The 21,429-nt window shown below is 35.8% G+C and overlaps 1 protein-coding gene across 1 annotated transcript in view; it reads left to right on the forward strand.

Annotated features, from left to right (window-relative positions):
* LOC148944246 (uncharacterized protein KIAA2013 homolog) overlaps positions 1-20,458 on the forward strand; it is a 57,404-nt gene extending 36,946 nt beyond the window's left edge. The window contains exons 8-11 of the mRNA XM_089099776.1: positions 5,908-6,057; positions 9,655-9,779; positions 18,508-18,685; positions 20,346-20,458. Of these exons, the coding sequence (XP_088955902.1) occupies positions 5,908-6,057; positions 9,655-9,779; positions 18,508-18,685; positions 20,346-20,364 (472 nt within the window). The 3' untranslated portion in view covers positions 20,365-20,458. The remainder of the gene's footprint in view (positions 1-5,907; positions 6,058-9,654; positions 9,780-18,507; positions 18,686-20,345) is intronic.
* The last annotated feature ends 971 nt before the right edge of the window (positions 20,459-21,429 follow it).

Below are 21,429 nucleotides of genomic sequence, written 5' to 3' on the forward strand. Positions count from 1 at the left end.
GACCTTTAGAGCTGTAGTGAATGATTTTGAGAAGGCGTTTGAGAGCAGGCAGAATATCAGTCATAATTGGTATATAACCGTTTGACGAGTTTCCAGTCCACATCTTCAGGCACTAGAGCTGTCGAAGAGCGCAACCATGTCATCATTTGAACATTAACACGCAGGTAGGGGTACTTTGCAGCAGCAGCTGTGGGCGCTTAGCGTTCAGGGTGGACAAAACTAGCCGCACTGGCTAGTTTTAATGTGAACAGAAGATGTTGAAGTTTAGGTAAAGATTCGTCGGATCTAGCTCTGTACAAGCTTAGAAGAGCCTTGTCTCCTGTCGCAATCAGTTCTTCCTTTTGTGCTGAAGAATAGTAAAACATCTGACTGGCTTCAAAAAAACTGGCATCAGCTGTGGTGTTCAGTGCTGAAGCTTTGTCTGAGCTTCAGTCGAGCCTTTGCTGATCTTCGGTTGAGCATAGGTAAGAACTGTATATCTACCGTACCCGGGTGGGAACAAGTCTCTAATGTCTGCATAAAGCCCATCCAACCGCAACGAGGCTTGGCAAAATATCAGGAGCTGTACCATAGTAGGCCTGCGGAAGCTAGGGAACAGATTTGCAACGTTCATACTTGAGGTCGTCTGTAGTTAATGTTTTCTTCTTAAAGAAATGGAATGGTGCCAAGTTAATGGACTTGAACATTTCGCCGTTAACCTCTAGTCTGGGCAAGCGCAATATAGGTCCTTGGTGGGCGGGTGTTGAAGCCATTATAATCCCTATTACATGAAATATTCCCTTTCCATCGAGAGTACATATGTTGTGGTTAACGATGTCTGCCACAAACTGAATGGATCCACTAGTGGCCAATATTTTATATCCAGAAAATATTGTAGGACTTAAGATTCGAAATTTCTTTCTGGTTTTTTTTTTTTTTCCTTAAGAGAGAGTATTTTAGCCCAGGCAATTTCGAGTGAATCTGTAGATGTTATTAAGCGAATTTTTCTGAACATTTTAGTGTTCTTTTGTGTGCGAATGCTGCGCAAATTAAGATTCCAACTTTTCATCTCTCTCTGACCTCTGACCTAGGGTGGAAATGGGGTACTAAGTGATGGAATTTTCTAATTTTGATGTAATTTTTGACCTCCTCGGACTTAAATAAAAGGCAACGACCTTTCAATCCGGAGAATATTGCAAAAATTTAAATTCAAAATTTTTGCCCCGCTTCTCCTTCTTTTCTATTAAAGAGGGGTATCTCTGCACCGGCGATTTCAAGTGATTTTCAACTTGTGTATAAGCAAATTTGTTGGATTTTTGGTGTTCATTTGTGTGTGAATGCTACATAAATTAAGATTCTGATTTTTCACCCCCTCTGACCTCGCTTAACGTGAAAATGGGATACTAAGTGGGGGGATTTTTCAACTCCGATGTCATTTTCGATCTCTAAGGACTTGAATTAATAGGAAACGACCCTTCAATTATATATTTTGTTAATTTTGTATTATATTATTATAATACAACAAATGGCGTCTTTGGAATTGTTGAAGAATGACGGATTGCCAAAGATTGTCCTTTTCGGCCACCGTCTATGGCTAAACGGAACGCAGTTCGTCCTCGGTTGGGGTGGGAGGATGTCGCAAGGAAAGATATGAGAGAAATTGGAACTTCCTGGAAGGATATAAAGAGGGAGGCTATGAATAGATTGGGATGAAGAAGGAGCTTGTATAGCTGTTCTGCGGTGAGTTGTTAGTAGTAGCCTAGTAGTATATTTACCCTTTCTGACCTCAACTACGGTGGAAATGGGGTACAAACTGATGAAATTTTTCAATTCTGATTGCATTTTCGGTCTCCCTGAACTTGAATTAATAGGAAACGACCTTTTGCTATTCTGATTTTTCATCCCGCTCTGACCTCGCTTAGGGTGGAAATAGGTACTAAGTGATAGAATTTTCCAATTCTGATGTCATTTAATGTCTCTCCAGACTTAGGCAACAATCTTTTAATCAAGAAAATACAGCATAAATTTAATTTTAAGACCCCCCCCCCCCTTTCCCCCCTCTTTTCTCTGAAAAGGGGGTATTTATGTGAGGCCGGATTTTGGATATGTTATTAAACGAATTTATTTGAACATTTTAGTGCATTTCCGTTGCTCAATTGCCGAGGTTTGGTCTTTTTTTCGTAGTTTTACTGGACAATAAGTAATTATGTCTAATTTCTAATAACTAATTATAATAAGTAATTCAGGTTTAGTGAACGGATAGATCTAAGACTAATGAATTCAATTGTTTGTCTTGTGATGCAATTTTTTGTCATTTTGGTGCAAGTTACAGTTTCAGCCTTGTCAAAAAATCGCTTGGTTCATAGGGAACCTTGCGCCAATTTAATAGAAAAAAGTAGACAAGGGAAAATAGGCTCCACAAAGTAGTAAAAGGGAAAATAATAAGGTTCTTTTAAGGTTGTAATTCCAGAAACTGGAATTGGAAATCTGAGAAAGTAGGTAGTATTTCTTTGAAAGGAGCGCATTTGTTTTCTCTAAAAAAATGCTCATAGAAAGAGAAAAAATTTTACGGTCATTTACATACCCCCCCCTCTGGCCATCCATCCATGAAGGAATATTGTGGATTAACATCATTTTTAAGATCACGCAGGTAGAAGTTTCAAAAGCCAAATGAACTGATAGCTTCCTTTACTTATGATAAAGATTTTCGAGAATTAGTGGGTCTAAGAGTACTTCGAAAGGCTAGAGCATTGAAGACGGTTTGGTGGACGTCCTTGCCGAAATATCTGCTAAGTTCTATATTTCTCATTCAGGGTTTAACATCATCCTTGTTTTTTTATTTGTCCTTTTATTTAGTTTTCTGTCTTCTTTGTTCTTGTTCATCATGCGTAGCTAGTATGGTTTCAGTACTTATTCACAAAAATCGCAAGGTTAAAATTTTTCCAAGATTTAATAGATAAGATAAAATTTATTGCAAAAAGCCTGTGGGCCATAGCAACACATAATACAGTCTATACAAAAAAAACTTAGGAACAAAATACAACTCTAGATAACAAAAATAAAAAAAGAACAACAAAACGAAAAAAAAGAAACACATCAAGATTCAACATTTTAACCAACAAACACTAATCATAATAAAATTCAAATCCTAAAAAGCAGTAACAGGCTATCCCCTCAAACATGATTCCCTATGATTAATCCCTAAAGGAAGAAACCTACACTACTGTTTAATAGCACATGTGTTCCTCTCAGCAATCCGCTCAATTAATCAACACTCACTGCCAGACACTCGTCCAAAACATTCATTCCGCAGCTCAAACAGCTCTTCACACTCGGATACAAAATGAAATAAGTTCTCATTCACACATCCACACATTGGGCAACAATAAGGGCCAGTCGCCAGCCTAAACTTCCACGAAAATGTTCTTCTCTCACCTAAATCCGAACTGTCCCCTCTTATCAACAACAAAATTCTTCAAATCCTCTTTATTCAACCCAAATTTAAAATAAACCTCCTCCCCCCAACCGTCTTTGGCTTGGGAGTAAAACCTCAAAGACATAGATTGGTCCATTTGAGCTTGCCACTCTTGCCGTTTCCTTCATTCCACATCTCCGAAATAATATAATGAAAGCAAAATAGAACTGACTATCCCTCGCATATTATTGCCTCAATTTCAATAGAGCCTAAGGTCTCTCTCTCTGTCTCTCTCTCTCTATATCTCTATTTCTATCTATCTATATCTCTATCTATATCTCTCTATCTATATCTCTCTCTATCTCTCTCTATCTCTCTCTCTCTCTCTCTCTCTCTCTCTCTCTCTCTCTCTCTCTCTCTATCTCTCGAATCAATCGTCATTTCGTATTCAAATATTCCCTCTCCATAAAATGGTATCCTACGATTCTTAGACCTAACGGTGAAACAAAAAATTATATTTTTTCAGAAGCCAAATTGATGAAGTTCGTAAAGTAAACAACAATATAAATTTTCGTTTCAATTATTTTATTAAATAATCTATTTATTTTATTGTATTTTATAATATTTTGTTTTATTATTTTTATTATTAGATTTTATTATTTAATTAGCTAATATTTTATATCATTATTTAATTTTATTTAAAAATTCACGTAGTTGGGAAATTCCCAGTTTTACTTTATGATTTTGACAAAACAAAATATAGTTTAGTTTAATAAATTTTAGTGCGACGCTGTTATTTTTGGAATAAATTACGCTCCGATCTTATTATGGGTATCCATCACAGTGGACAGAGAGGAACAAGAGTACTCCTTAGAGAGCTCTCAGAGAGAAGCAGAGCATCCTCTTCCTCTTGACAATGATAAATACCTACAAAAAAGTGATTTAGGTTTGTTTTGTTTAGTCTCTTCTTACGTGGTATCGTAATTCCAACCTGGTTTTTCACCAGTCAGTTGAAAAAAATGGAAATATGAAAGGGGCTGTGCCCTCCTCAACGCCTCGCTCTTTACGCTAAAGTTTGACTTTCTCACAACTCTTTTTTAAACAATAAAAACTTTGGCGTAAAGAGCGAGGCGTTGAGGAGGGCACAGCCCCTTCCATATACGGAAGCGGGGGTTTGGGGGGCGGCAGCCCCCCCACACTACCTCCTACACCCTGGATGTTTTAAGGTTCTAAATTGTGACTAAGCCACTTTAACTCTTTGGAAAAAGTATTTTTTTTCAAATAATTTCTGCACGTTTTTGTACAGTTTATTACTTATTATTGCTTGACTAACTGTTAGCTGATCGTGGCAGGAGTTAAAGTTGGGGGGTTGCCTTCCCCCAAACCTCCCTCTTTTGAAGATTCTTGTGTTAAGGCTTTTAATTCCTGAATACTCAAATCAAATGCACAGTAAGATTTTCTTTTTTCAACTTTTCTTCGAGCATGCGGGTATACGGCATGTTATCAAAGCAGTGGCGACTTACCTGTAACCTGAAGGCCGACTGTGATATTCTTCTGCAGACGCCTGTTGAGCCGAAGGATTTAATAGATTGTATTTAAAAAAGAAACTCAGTTTCTTTTTTAAACTTTAAATTCAATATATAAAAAATTTCTCTGACGGGGAATCAAACCCGGGTCTTCCGCCTAATAGTCAGGAATAGCGACCAGTGTACCACAGGGACACTTGTCACATTATTTTTAGTCTCTACAATCTATTTTTGACGCAAGCATTCCCCTCAAAACTTGATATTTGGTTTTTGGAAAACAGGGAAGGAGTGATCGGATTGAGCTGAAATTTTGAGGATAAGCTCCCAGGCCCTAGGAAAGCTTATCCTCTAATTTTCAGCCCGATCGGACAACGTTAAAGTGGGGCTGTGGTGGGAAAATTAACATGGACTCTTATAGGAAAACGAGGTTTTTCGTAAATGTAAATTCGGGGGATAATTTTTTCGGTCTGAAAATATCAAAAGGCCCTAACAGGTCGAATTCCGGTTCGAATGAGTCCTCATTCACCCGGATCCGTTGCCAACTATGGCTTGTAGGCATGGCTAACAAAAAAAAAAAAAATGATGAACATTAAGTGGCTATTTTTGGTTTTTGGAAAACAGGGAAGGAGTGATGGGATTGAGCTGAAATTTCGAGGATAAGCTCCCAGGCCCTAAGAAAGCTTATCCTCTAAATTTCAGCCCGATCAGACAACGTTAAATGGGGGCTGTGGTGGGATCACCGCCGTCTCTCTGCGACCGCTAGAACCGGAAATCGCTTATCATTGTGGTAGGTCGCCTCTTTAAAGAGGCACAAGTGTGCCTTTCTTCTCTATCTTCCTCTTTGGTATAGGAATCGACAGATAGTAAATAAGTTCTATCCTCCGAATATTACAAAGAAGCTGAGTAGTTTGCACTGAAAGCTTTCGGAGGTGGCGTATCGGCGTTTGTTGTCTCTCCAAATAAATATTATTTCTATTATTATCATAGGAGGATTAGCTATGGCAACTCCACACATGTCAATATCACAGTATCAGTTATGCCAGACAACAGAGCCGCCATCTATGTTGCCCTGGATAGAAGTGATGGGCATTACTATGCTTGTGACGCAGGCTGTTTGGACCCACCTGTTGAATTGAAGTAAGTCAAAACCTTTTTTTTTAGAGATCTTAGGAAGAAACAAACAATGGTAGCCCTGAAAGTCAAGCATATACTGTCTTATGTGTAGCGTTACAAGTCAATTTTCTATAAACTGAACATTGAATGCCTGAGCCCATGCTGCCTACTCTTGGCCTCCTAGTTATGCCTCTGTCAGCTCCTTTTCTTCTTAGATCTACCAGAAAACATATGGGATCTACCCGAACAAAATTATGTATCTTAAAAAAAACGAAATCCTTCTCGAAATCCAGGCAGGAAGGGGGGCTGCCACAAATTTTGGAGGCTTTTCTGTTTGTTTTTGACCAAAGTTTCCGTAGATTCCCTAGGACAATATAATTTCCTTATTTTGGCTCGGTGGATCCGTATAAATGTAAATTATCACAGTGGTAGCTATGACAATCAAACATAGAGATGTCCTCTTTTTAGCGTCGAAAGTCAATTTCTTATATACTGAACATTGAATGACTTTCTTATGTTTGATGGAATCAGATGTAAGGAAAGATAATAACGGAGTCGTCAGAAGATACAAGATCAAGGTACAAGTAAATAAAGATCTATTCTTAAAGAAAAAAATAATAAAAATAAAAACAGACCTTATCCTTTGATCTAGTATTGATCCTTCTTCTTTTTTATTTGGAGTTCTCTAATATCTTATGAATTCTTCGAAAAAAGGATATTTTGTCCTAGATCAGCCATAGCTAAACAAACGGATGGTCAATCAACAAGTGAAATGACATCATTTTTATATAATTCTGAAAAAGGCTTATGTCAGCTTTGCCTCCCACTCAGACTATCTATCTTGGCTTTTTCTCCAACTAGCCATCGCTTGAAGGCAGCTTGAATTGGAGAAAGAGCCAAGACAGATAGTCTGGGTGAGAGTCAAAACTGGCATAATCCTTTTTCAGAATTGTATAAAAATGATGTCATTTCACTTGTTGATAGATAGTCTATCATCCATCGACCTATCCTAGGACAGAACTAAGGTAAATAGTCATGGAATAAGGGTAACTCAAATAGTCTATGAATTTCTATTGAAGGCGATTGGAAACCCCAAATAAAAGGTGTTTTCAAAGATTTATGACTGACCATGCCCACATGTCCTCAGCCTTCAAAAAGGGCTAAATATCAACGCTATTGTTTTTGACAATAATATTTATAATAGTAAGTGAAGATGTAAAAAAAAAGCCTAAGCGCAGGGTGTTAGTTCTCGGTTGGAAAAGCTTGGTAGGTATGAAGATAAGTCTGCGAGCTAAGATAGAATACCGGTGGCCACGGTAATGACAAGATCAAGTATGGCTTTGAAAGGCGGTTGCTCCAAAAGGCTGAGAAAGAAACGTTACATGTTCTCTAGAGGGATTGTCTGAGGATAGTCTTAGGGATTCATTTGACTGACCCTATATCAAACAATAAGCTGTGTGAAAAATGTGGTTTGACCCCACTCTAGTATTGTATTGGAAGGAAGGTTAAGATGGCAGCGTCAACATACCAAAGATTCTTTTTTTGGCCATTCATGTGGGGCAAAACGATGATTGGGTCGTCCCAAGACCAACCTACCAATTTTTTTTACCATCCATTTGGGGCAAAACAAAAAGTGGTTCGTCCCTGAACGGGGTGGAAAGAGAGAATAGAAAAGCATTTAAAGGAAGTTGGAGCTTTATTCGCCCCAAGAGTACTTTACGCCGTACATACGAGTCAGGTCTCCGCTCTCTTAACACGTATGTGTAACCCGAGTGGGAAGATATGTTAGCGGAAGCAGGATATCGCGAAGACTAGAGACTCCTTGTCTATGCCGTAGGCGCCTCTGAAGGCACAGAAAAATCTAGGAAATATATGAATATATATATATATATATATATATATATATATATATATATATATATATATATATATATATATATATATATATATATATATATATATATATATATATATATATATATATATATATATATATATATATATATATATATATATATATATATATATATATATATATATATATATATATATATATATATATATATATATATATATATATATATAATATATATGTATATATACATATATATATATATATATATATATATATATATATATATATATATATATATATATATATATATATATATATATATATATATAGGATATATAAGGATATATATATATCCTTCCATTCTTCTGTGTGTAGTTTAAACATCACAAAATCACTTCCATCGATAGGCCTCAGCTTCCATTGTGTCTGGTTGACAAAGAAAGAAAAGTTGCATTATTTTATTTTAGACCTTACGTCTGCACCAGTATATTTGCGCCAGTTACGTCAAATTCGCCGCACTAAAGTAAAGCTGTTGTCAGCATTTTGAATTATATTGCGTCCCGGCTCTCCCCACATGCTGTATAACTTGCCACTGGGATCCTCCACCTAAAATCGAACGGATTAAGGTTACTGCATGGTTTTGTCGTTATTCAAAGTTTTGTTAAGTTTCCTGTTGTATTGCAATAATTTCTTGATTTTACCTAAAAGAAAAACACTGTTTCAGACCCTTTAGATGTTATAAGCTCACTACAATGGGATTTCCTTAAGAAGAGTTTAGATAATACATTTTGTTTTTATTGTTTCATTTCGCATTATATATGCGTGCTGCTTAATTTACTTTAGGATTTCGTATTGTTTCTTTTTTCGTGTGTTTTATTTTCTTCTCTTTCCTCTTCTCTGTTTACTCCACTTCTTTTTTCTATGTTTGTAAGTGGGGCAAAGATAAATTTGTCTTACCCTGACCTGAAAAAGTCAAAGTCTGAAAAAGAAAAGTTTGTCACCTAGAATAAGCCATGGTAGGATTATAAAAATGGCCTATGAGATGGCGCTGGAAGTGGCAAACGGGGAATTACTGGAGGTAGCCAGCCATGAAGGATAAGGGGATGAGGGATTAGTGTTTGCGAACTAATTTTTCTCAGGTAGCCTTAAAGTTACGACAAGTTTAATAATAACGATAATAATTTATTGTATTACCCACTTCTGGCAAAAAAAAACGAAACAAGAAAAAACAAACACGACACGTCTGTTTTTGTTGTAGGAGTATTCCATGAAAACTGAAAAAAAAATCACTGATATGCTGTATAAAATCTTTAATTAGTATTTCAGAATTGATTAAACGATAATATCTCATGTCGAAATTAAATAAGTTGTGATTTACTTTAATAACCAAAGTAAATTTCACTCTGAAAACTCTTTGAATTACAATCATAACAAATAAGGCTTATGGATCAGAACTATTTAAATAGGGGCTTTTGGCTATTAATGAAAATTTGCTTTCTGTATTATTTCCTGGGTCTATTTTGATGGAAGTTTGTCAATTCGGGTATCGAGGGACTCGATTCATTTCGGGCTTTATAATCACAGCCAGTGCTTCTTGTTTTACGGGCATTTTCATAGACAAAGAGCCTATAAGCTTTTCTTTTCCTTTCTTTTTCAATGTAACCGTGACTAAAAAGTGCTTTGAGTTTTCAAAGTGACTGCTATCAAACAGTCTGACAACGGTATTATGTCTCAAGGTTAAATTAAGTGAGACTTTTGTTTTTTAGGAATGAGCCAGTACAGTTTCCTGTGAAATTAACTGATCCTTTAACATCGGTATTGTACATAACGTCGGATAAAGTCCATATGGAGGAATTGAAACATGCAATTCATGTGAGGGAAATCAATGAAGGTAATCTCTTTTTAAGAGAAAAAATTTATGCATATATATATAAATATATATATATATATATATATATATATATATATATATATATATATATATATATATATATATATATATATATATATATATATATATATATATATATATATATATATATATATATATATATATATATATATATATATATATATATATATATATATATATATATATATATATATATATATATATATATATATATATATATATATATATATATATATATATATATATATATATATATATATATATATATATATATGTATATACATATGTACATATATATATATACATATGTATATACATATATATATACATATATATATATATACGAGTTCCTAGCCAAGTGGATTGGTGCGCTGGATTTACGATCCTTTGTCCGAGAGGACGAGGGTTCGAATCCTAGTGTACCCAATTATTTGGTTGGTTGGGGAAGGGGGGTCAGTGGCGTGACTGTAAGCTCAGCCAGAGTCGACCCAGCTTTAAATGGGTACCTGGAGAATTCTGGGAAAGGTAAATAGGAAGGGTGAAAATGTTTCAATCTACTGGCACTACATGCAATGTCGGTAAAGTCAAGGTAACCAAATAAAAATATTTTTTGTTCCCAGGAACCCTTGTGTCTATTCGTGCCGAAGAACCGTTATTCTAGGGTTCTTGTTTTAGTTGTTTTAGAATAATAGAATTATCGGAAAAGTACCACTTATTAGTCAGTGTTGCCAAATTGAACTGAGAAAGTAAAAAAGCAAAACTAATTAGTTAAATGTGACTACGGTTTTAGTCTGTAAAGATAAGAACATTAATAGTATAATAATAGTATTAATTTATTGTTACACTCTATACGTAACAAATACGCACTAAGTGGGTGTGAACAAAAATATAAAAAAACGAAAAGGACACTGACATACGAAATACGAACCCATACTGACAGCTTAACTTTTAAATACTCATTCAACAAATTTACAACTTACAACACTAGGCACTTGATAGAAAACAGATCAATGGAAAATCGATAGTTTTATTGCATTGGTACGCACATCTACGTGACAGTTCATCCAATATTTGACAAATCTCAAAAAATACCGTCCCTTCGGGAAATGTAACTATTATGGGTCCAAATGGAGATACTAAGAAAACACTTGGAGAATCTGAAGAACAACGGCTATTTGTCAGAGGCGGAGAAAAATTTCCAAAAGGGTGTCAAAAATACCACACATGGCCCGAAAAACACGCTATATAGCCGACCAAGGGTTCCGTTATCAAATTGGCCATTTACCCTCGTGAGAAGCCCATTACGACATTAGGCACTTGATAGAAGACAAATCAGTGGAAAATTGGCAATTGTATTGCAGCGGTTAGCAAACCTACGAGACAATTCATCCATTTTTTGACAAATGTCAAAAACGCTGTACTGGACAAAAACCTATATGTTGATTCCCGAAGATAACACCGTACTGGACCTTAACCTATATGTTGTTATAGTACTTGACCACTGCAATATGAATTGTCTTGGTGTTGATCCTTTGGGAATCAACATATAGGTTAAGGTCCAGTACGGTGTTATCTTCGGGAATCAACATATAGGTTATGGTCCTACATGTTATCCGTACTATTTACTTTACTCTGTGTTTCCTCCATATTTCCTGCATATTTTCCTCCGTACATAACCTATATGTTGATTCCCAAAGATAACACCTTACTGGACCATAACCTATATGATGATTCCCAAAGATAACACCGTACTGGACAATAACATATATGTTGTTATAGTACTTGACCACTGCAATATGAATTGTCATGGTGTTGATCCTTTGGGAATCAACATATAGGTTAAGGTCCAGTACGGTGTTATCTTCGGGAATCAACATATAGGTTATGGTCCTACATGTTATCCGTACTATTTACTTTTCTATGTGTTTCCTCCATATTTCCTGCATATTTTCCTCCGTACATAACCTATATGTTGATTCCCAAAGATAACACCTGACTGGACCATAACCTATATGATGATTCCCAAAGATAACACCGTCCTGGACCATAACATATATGTTGTTATAGTACTTGACCACTGCAATATGAATTGTCATGGTGTTGATCCTTTGGGAATCAACATATAGGTTAAGGTCCAATACGGTGTTATCTTCGGGAATCAACATATAGGTTATGGTCCTACATGTTATCCGTACTATTTACTTTCCTCTGTGTTTCCTCCATATTTCCTGCATATTTTCCTCCGTACATAACCTATATGTTGATTCCCAAAGATAACACCTTACTGGACCATAACCTATATGATGATTACCAAAGATAACAACGTACTGGACCATAACATATATGTTGTTATAGTACTTGACCACTGCAATATGACTTGTCATGGTGTTGATCCTTTGGGAATCAACATATAGGTTAAGGTCCAGTACGGTGTTATCTTCGGTAATCAACATATAGGTTATGGTCCTACATGTTATCCGTACTATTTACTTTCCTCTGTGTTTCCTCCATATTTCCTGCATATTTTCCTCCGTACATAACCTATATGTTGATTCCCAAAGATAACACCTTACTGGACCATAACCTATATGATGATTCCCAAAGATAACACCGTACTGGACCATAACATATATGTTGTTATAGTACTTGACCACTGTAATATGAATTGTCATGGTGTTGATCCTTTGGGAATCAACATATAGGTTAAGGTCCAGTACGGTGTTATCTTCGGGAATCAACATATAGGTTATGGTCCTACATGTTATCCGTACTATTTACTTTCCTCTGTGTTTCCTCCATATTTCCTGCATATTTTCCTCCGTACATAACCTATATGTTGATTCCCAAAGATAACACCTTACTGGACCATAACCTATATGATGATTCCCAAAGATAACACCGTACTGGACCATAACATATATGTTGTTATAGTACTTGACCACTGCAATATGAATTGTCATGGTGTTGATCCTTTGGGAATCAACATATAGGTTAAGGTCCAGTACGGTGTTATCTTCGGGAATCAACATATAGGTTATGGTCCTACTTGTTATCCGTACTATTTACTTTCCTCTGTGTTTCCTCCATATTTCCTGCATATTTTCCTCCGTACATAACCTATATGTTGATTCCCAAAGATAACACCTTACTGGACCATAACCTATATGATGATTCCCAAAGATAAAACCGTACTGGACCATAACATATATGTTGTTATAGTACTTGACCACTGCAATATGAATTGTCATGGTGTTGATCCTTTGGGAATCAACATATAGGTTAAGGTCCAGTACGGTGTTATCTTCGGGAATCAATATATAGGTTATGGTCCTACATGTTATCCGTACTATTTACTTTCCTCTGTGTTTCCTCCATATTTCCTGCATATTTTCCTCCGTACATAACCTATATGTTGATTCCCAAAGATAACACCGTACTGGACCATAACATATATGTTGTTATAGTACTTGACCACTGCAATATGAATTGTCATGGTGTTGATCCTTTGGGAATCAACATATAGGTTAAGGTCCAGTACGGTGTTATATTCGGGAATCAACATATAGGTTATGGTCCTACATGTTATCCGTACTATTTACTTTCCTCTGTGTTTCCTCCATATTTCCTGCATATTTTCCTCCGTACATAACCTATATGTTGATTCCCAAAGATAACACCGTACTGGACCATAACATATATGTTGTTATAGTACTTGACCACTGCAATATGAATTGTCATGGTGTTGATCCTTTGGGAATCAACATATAGGTTAAGGTCCAGTACGGTGTTATCTTCGGGAATCAACATATATGTTATTGTCCTACATGTTATCCGTACTATTTACTTTTCTCTGTGTTTCCTCCATATTTCCTGCATATTTTCCACCGTACATAACCTATATGTTTATTCCCAAAGATAACACCTTACCGGACCATAACCTATATGTTGATTCCCAAAGATAACTGTGCCTTCAAGTGAAATCTACACCTTCTTAAGCTCTTTCGTGCCAAAATTATTTTTTGCTTTTTTTCTGGTTTTTCACCTATGTGTCATATAGGTTGGTTACTCTAAGACCCTGAAAGTGAGGAAACGGTTAATTCATTGGTACCTTATGAGGAATCCTGAGACCAAAAGTCTTGTATTCTAAATTGGGTTTCAGAACTGGACGATTTTCAGAAACAGCTGTTCAGGCGGAATCATCTGCAAGAAATTTTAAGGGGAAAATTTTCAGTGAGGATGGAATTTTCTGGAGGGAATTTCAGGGGAGGGGTTATTTTATGTAGGAGAAATTTTCTAAGGAGGAGTTTCCAGTAGGGGAGGGTATTTTTCATGAAGAGGGAGCCAGATTTACCGGCATTATTTTAAAAACGATCAGAAATTAAATAAAAGAACGAGGTTTTTCAGTCGAAAGTCAGAAGCAACATCAAAACTTGAAACGAACAAAAATTATTCCGTATATAGGGGGGGGGGAGGTGCCCCCCTCATCGATACCTTGCTTTTTATGCTAAAGCTTGATTATTTGTCCCAATTTTTTAGAACACAAGGGCGACTCCTGAAACACAAGGGCAATTTATTTAGAATAAGAATCTTTCTTAAAAGTGTTAAAAAAAATTTTTTTGCGTGAACAGCTAGGTATCGAGGAGGGGGGTAGCCCCCTCATATGCGGAATAATTTCTGTCTGTTTTGAGTTTTAATATTACTCCTTACTTTCAGTTGAAAAACATTATTTATGTTATGGAAAAATTATTTTTGTTTTATTTAATATGAATGAAGGGGTTGCAAGTTATCACTTAGGGGAATTTGCAACTATCTTCCAGGCTGAAATGTTTGAAATAGAATAGGCAGCTGAGAGACTAGACGAATTAAGTACAGTTAGGAACATTTATATCATATATGATAACCATGTATGGTTATCCGTTCAATGGTAACCGTATTACACTAATCTGGGCCCTGGGACATTCTGGGATTATAGGTGATAAATTGTCTGATGAAGCAGTTAAGGCTGGGGTGTCAATAACTTGTTATGGGCCTGAACCTTCGCTCGGATTTGTTGGAAGGGGGCTATGTGGATATTGACTTGTAAGAGGGTTGAAAAAAATTGGTAGAGAAAGGTGGGAAGTAAAGAAGAAAAGGAACTAGTTTAAAAGTTTAATTCTAAACTGAATAAACATCCTTTACGAATTAAAAGTCTGACATACGAATGTTTATTGAATATGTTGCAGGAATTGGGAATTTTGGGTATCATCACACTTGAATTGAAGAGCTGTTTTCCCAATTTGCCAGTATTGTCAGCTTGCGTGGAAACAAGAAGGCGTCTGTTGGGGTTTCACCCCTCTTTCTTTTCTCTTGCAGATAAAGCACCTGTTTTCGTTTCTTAATTACATTTTGCTTAGATTTGCCTATAGTACAATTTTCAATGATAAGTTAAACTCTCGTTGCTAAGTTATAGTTGTTTTGAAATAAATAAACTTTCAAGCTAAATTCTATTTTGTTCTTCTGCATCTAGGCCATTGAAAGGTAATATTATTCAAAAGAAGCCAGGGATTTGAACTTTGATTTAGCGGATTTGTCAGGGCCAATCTAAGGTCCACCCCTACAGAAATTGTTTTTGTACAGAAGGAGTGTTTCTGTTAGGAGTCGACTTTGAGACCCCGTTTAGGGAGCCTGTCTTGAGAGTTTATTGATGCGTGTTTTCCTACCTTTGGAAGAATACAAGTAAGCTATTTTCTACAGCCGTGAGATTATTTTTCCAGGAACCCAGGCAGGGTAGGGAAAGAGTTTGCGAGAAATGCCGTCATTTAGTATATTGACTGGGGAGCCCGTTTACCCTCCAAAGAGATTTTAGTCGTTACCCAGGTGGGGCACCCTTGGCCTAGATTTTGGCCCGTTTGATCGTTCGGTCACTTTACCTTACCCTGGAACAGCGTATACCGTAATAGTGTATTAACATACTCTATATTTACGGTACAGTAGTAGGGACCGCGAGCCATTCCATTACAATATTTGGGGCAAATTGGGAAGCCGTGGTTACCACATCCAATAGCGTCTAATGGAAAAATGTCAAGCCGGGACTAGGTACCGGCTGGAGACATTACATAATATAGAGGTTAAGCTGGAGGATGCAGTTGTGGTGCGTAAGGTACAACAGGTGGCAGGATATATGATAAAGAAAGGGGGAAATCTGCTCATAATCCCCAAACAATTCGTTTTTTTTTTTTGGGGGGGGGGGGGGTCTTGAAGCAATTGGCCCTTGTGGCTTGAGCCTCGGCTCCATTTTGTCAGTCCCCCCGTACTAACAATAATAATGATACACTTCATACGGTGTTCTTTGCCATGAGTTTTTTGCTTTTTTTTCTGATTTTTCACCCATGTTTTTTTTTTCAAATTGGCACCCACTACTACCAAAACCGCATAACTCCATACGGAGTTTTTTTTTTTATCAAACATTGAATTCCCTTTTTTCTAATTATTATGGAATAAGCTATACGGTTGTTTAAGTTTCTACTTAATCAATTCAAAGAACCAGGTTTCATTTTCACCATCTTAGATACTTTAAGGGTCCTGTCCACGTATAGATCAAGCTTATCCTGGGATAAAGCATTGTCCTGATTTTAGCAACACGTGTGGAGGATAGTGGCACGTAAGGAAGTGGGATTTTACAGCTACCATTGATCTAAAGGACTCCCCTCGGAAAAATAGTGGCATAAAAAAACAAACTTTTCGTGTTTTGTTGACGGTAAAGCGGACCTACCGTCACAGCTGCTAACTGAGAGATAAAGCGGGGGGGGGGGTTGTGACACCAAAACCTCTGACATGTTTTGGTGAACTTTTTTACTTACACTACTATATTAGTTGCAACTTTCGCGCTTGCAACTTTCATTTTCTTTTAAGTTATGCAGAGTCACCCACTTTTCCACTTCCACTTGTGCTCAGTCTTCCACTTTTCCACTTCCACTTTTCCTCCGTCTTCCATTTTTCCACTTCAACTTATGCTCAATCTTCCATTTTTGCACTTCCACTTTTCCACTTGCACTTTCGCTCCGTCAAGTTCCATAAGGGCAAAGATTTCCCCTTTGCCTCTTCTGCATAATTCTACAAGGTAACTGAATTTATAGCTTCCATGCGATTTTATGTATTCGCTTGAATCAAGAACGTTACTAAATCGATTTGTCCTTAGTTATCTATTACATATCAATGTCGTTTACATCTTGAAGATTCAAGATGAAAGTACAATTTTCCCCTTCCAATCATCTCTCGAAAAGATCAGTGTCAAAAAGGTCGCTAGAAAAATTTCCAATTACCGAACTGTTGAACTATAAATTGCCATCATATTTAGGGAAAGATTTTTTATAGGAAATATCACCGCCAGGATTCCTCAAAGATGAGAAGGGAATACGAATAAAAATAGAGCTAGCAAGATGCAGTGTTTTGGCAAAAATCCTTGGAGGTATGGGATAAAAATGCAAATAACGAATATTTATTTATTCTCCGTCATTTATTTATCACCTGCAACAAAGACAGACACTGTGGAGTACAAAAAAAAGAAAATGTATCAAACACAAACATTTTCGATAAACGGTAACAAACATAATCAACACACAAATCAGCTACTTTATTAAGTCTGGGAGGAGCATTAATGATCTGGTACCGTGATGTTCCAGCAACGCGACGTGACTGCGACGTGTTTTTAACGTATCTTCACGTTTTCAACCATTAAAATCTGTTTTTTTTTTTAATGTTTCATCGCTAAATATAATAAAAAGTAAAATTAATTTTATTTTCTGGCCCTCGGACAAATTTAAAATTGTTTAGCCAAAAATAAATTGTTGTGTTGTTACCGACTTTTTGTGTCGCTACCATCATACACTTGAAAAAATCCCATAAAAACACCAATTATTAGGAAGATATAGAAATTCGAAAAAAAATCCTCTTTATCGAACCGAAGATTATTTTTAAAATTTTGTTTTTTGTTTTACGACACTGACCTTTGGAAAATTGTCATTAATTGTAGAAAACTGGTAATTGTAGAAAAGGCTATAAATAAACCAGTAATATTATATTAAAACTCTTTACTCTTAAAAATAAATGCCACACCTAAAAACTAAAAACAGATTCCAGATTTTGTAAGCTAAGCTGACTCTATTAACTCTAAAAGCTAGGTAAAGTTTCCTTAGCTTATAGCAAAGCATTTTTTCCTCTTCGTAAACAGAAGTTGCTCATAGTTTATACAGAAAGCTACATTACAGAAGTTCTTTTGTTCGTAACAACGGAAGTTGTTTATAAGCCAGTGAACTCTGCTATGATTTGTTATTTTTGTAATTTTGATTACCATGCTTTTGTTGTTTGTAAACTGCTTTAAAATGACCTTTTTTCTCAGTTTGAAGTTGGTTTTATGTGGCTGTTTTAGCTGTAGCCTATGTATTTAAGTTGGCTTTATGTGGTTGTTATAATTTCAAAAAGTTGGCTTTATGTGGATTTATCTAAGATAGCCTTATATGGCTATTATTATTTTCACTCGAAGTGAAAATAAAGCGTGACAGGCTAGAAAAAAACGAAAAAAAGCAAAGTAAAAAATTTTAGGCTTTTAAGGTCAAAAATCTTACTTCCCATTGACTTCCATAATTTCATGTAAAATTCTCTTAATTGCCATTGCTTTGTCCACATTATCAGTTGAATATCATTTATGTAAATTTTTTTCTTTTTTTAGCACCGGCCCATGAACAGCATGTCATTGCTTTACACAAACATGGAAATCAATGGGGCTGGATACCCACACTTTTTTGGGCAACTTTATTCCTATTCATTATCTTGTTTCACCTGTTTTTATTCAGAATTATCTATCAAGAATACTGTGGTGGACAAAATCAAGACAGAATACGTTCTCGGTATGTTCCCTCAATCCAATTATTTTAACTTTAGTGCACTAATTTTTATTTTAGCTATAATTTGTTTTAGATTACTATTAGATTATAGATTAATATTAGATTAGCTTAACTAGAATTTATACTAGATCCAAGGTTTCGATTGAAAAACAATGTGAATATATTCATTTTAGTCAGGAGATATTGATAGCTTTAATGCTAGATCACACATCCAAATGTTTTGTTGTTTTTTTGTTCGTTTTTTCAAATCAGTTCTAGAGAAAAAACTTCGTACTTTAGTTGGAAAAATATATTTCGGAAGAAAGACTGTTTTTGAAAACAAAGTTTTTTGAAGGATTTATTTGCACGGTATGGATGAGCGTATAATCCATGGACTATAGAAAAGGAACATGCCACAATCGTATAATGCTATAAAAAGTTTAAAGCATCAAAAAAGTTTAAAGTTAAAGCAAGTTTAAAGCATCAAATAATGTTCAGGAGCACGAATTTTCAGTTTTGTTCAGTTTTGTTTGAAAGAGGTGTTCAGTTTGGTGTTCAGTTTGGTGTTCAGTTTTGAAAGAGGATGGAAGAAAGTGTTGCTGTGATGAAAGTGCTGGCCACAAATCAAAATTCAACAGGAGGACAATGGATTTTTAAACATTGCCTAATCTAATTGATTAAACCCAGTATTTTAGAATTAATTTTGTTGCATAATGACTTAGGGTAAATAGTGATACTAGGAGCCTCATTTATAAAATGACCATTATACATGTTTATCATGTTCACCACCCTGTAGTATCAAGCTCAAATATGCAGCTATACAAATAATAATACTCCGAAACTTGTTGAATATATACCATGATCATAAGGTTGAGCATCTACCATATCAACATATGTAATGTACTGGCATCTATTGTTGTTTCTGAAATCGTATTTTTGCTTTCATTAATAACTTGTGAAACTGGTACATTCAATTATATTCAATATATATACATATAATTAATTATATTAAATTATATTAAATTTACATTTATATATGTAAATTCAGGGTTTCTTCCTGAGGGAGATTCCTGAGACTTTTATTTTTCGTCTGTCTTTCCCTGTATTTTTTCTGTGATTTGCCTGCTTTATTGGACTTCAGTGAATAGCTAGTTCACTAGCTGTTCCCAATGGGTGTAGAACCCATTATAAGAAAGACGTACAGGTTGGGAGTAATGAACCCATGGTTCCTTTTACTCCTCTTTTTTCTTGTCTTTTATAAGTGGTTGTTTGATTCCGTGAGCCCCCCCCCCCCCCCTCTCAGTGCCCTTGCGTTGAAGAATATTGTCCAAAATCGTACAGACTTGATGTACAACTGATAATTTTCCAACTAGAATCGTCTTATTTTATTTTTGACAAAATAAATCGTCAAAAAAAGCAAATCTGCCTTTTTAACGTGTATATTTATGAAATTAATTTGCCTTTAATTTTGTCTTTAAAAAATGCATATTTATGAAATTAATTTGCCTTTAATCCCCCCTACCTTAGCAAATTTGCATAGATGTCAAAGGGACCTGCCCAAAATTTTACCCCTGTCTCTCCTTCCTAGGGTGAATTTTTCGGGACGTCCCGACAAAATTTCTTTTCTTCTATACCTGATTAATTACGCAATAAGAGACACTAATTAATCTCCTTCTCTTTTCAGAAAATTTTCCGACTTTTAGTTCTTCCTGAAGGAGAAGATTATTTGATTGTATGTTTTCAACTGCTGTTTTTGTGATCTTATGTTGTTATTTTTATAAACGGAATAAGTCTTAATTTGTTGGTTCAAATTCGTTTTTTTTATTTAGAACGAAAGATCACGGATTCATTATAGTACGAATTGTGTGGATATAATACTTTTAGTATTTTGAAGATTTGTTGATATTAACGTAGTAGAAGAAATAAGCTGAATTGACAAAGCTTCTGAAGCATTCTAGTCGTGATTCTCTCTCTGATATTTTTCAATAGCCTCTTGGATAAGACATTCCCTTTCTTTTCTTTACATCTAAAAAGCCTTTTATCGTGTGCAATATGTTGGTCTCTTTTGAAACTTGAGTGCTATGCATTGACGCTATATGGGGGGGGGGGGGGTCGTTTTGGCCGTGACTCTCCTCTAGTTTCGGGAAATATACATTATTATTTCTTTATCATGGCTGTTTTGTATTCTAGTTATGTGCTGTACTGCCTTAGATTGTTTGACCATTTTCCCGAAAGTAAAGGAGCCGTTACCCCCTGTTTTAGGTATAAAAACCAATAATGGCTTTATCCAAAGCATGAATCATGGATGTATTGTGTGGGTATACGTAAGGGAATTTTGTGTGTGAGGGGAGTCAATAATAAACGGCAGCACTCTTCGTCTTCCGGGAGTTTTTCTCGTCAGATGTCATGTAGGCTGGGCAAATTGGCAAGGGGGCTTTAGTCCTGAAAGTTAGAAGTTATCTTCCGATGCATAAACCTTCTCGCTAATCAGTGCGTCCTTATGCTTTTCACATCTTGGATTTGGCCAGTTACTGAATATGCTTGCCCTCTTTTTGTAAGTGTCTCAAAAACTCATATTATTCTTTTCCAGCGAATTATACGTTAAGCACCCAGAGCGGCAAAAATCTTGTTAATGTGAAGTTTCCTGTATACCCCCCCCCCCCTGCCACTTATTAATTAATTGCCTTGACGTGGTGCCGAACTCGATGCTTTATATCGAAAAGAACCATCCTATCTTTCACCGGAATACCATATAAGAACACCAAATT

The sequence above is a fragment of the Artemia sp. Qi Xiang Cuo genome, chromosome 14 (genome assembly GCF_049724085.1).
Source record: "Artemia sp. Qi Xiang Cuo chromosome 14, ASM4972408v1, whole genome shotgun sequence".
Taxonomy (NCBI): domain Eukaryota; kingdom Metazoa; phylum Arthropoda; class Branchiopoda; order Anostraca; family Artemiidae; genus Artemia; species Artemia sp. Qi Xiang Cuo.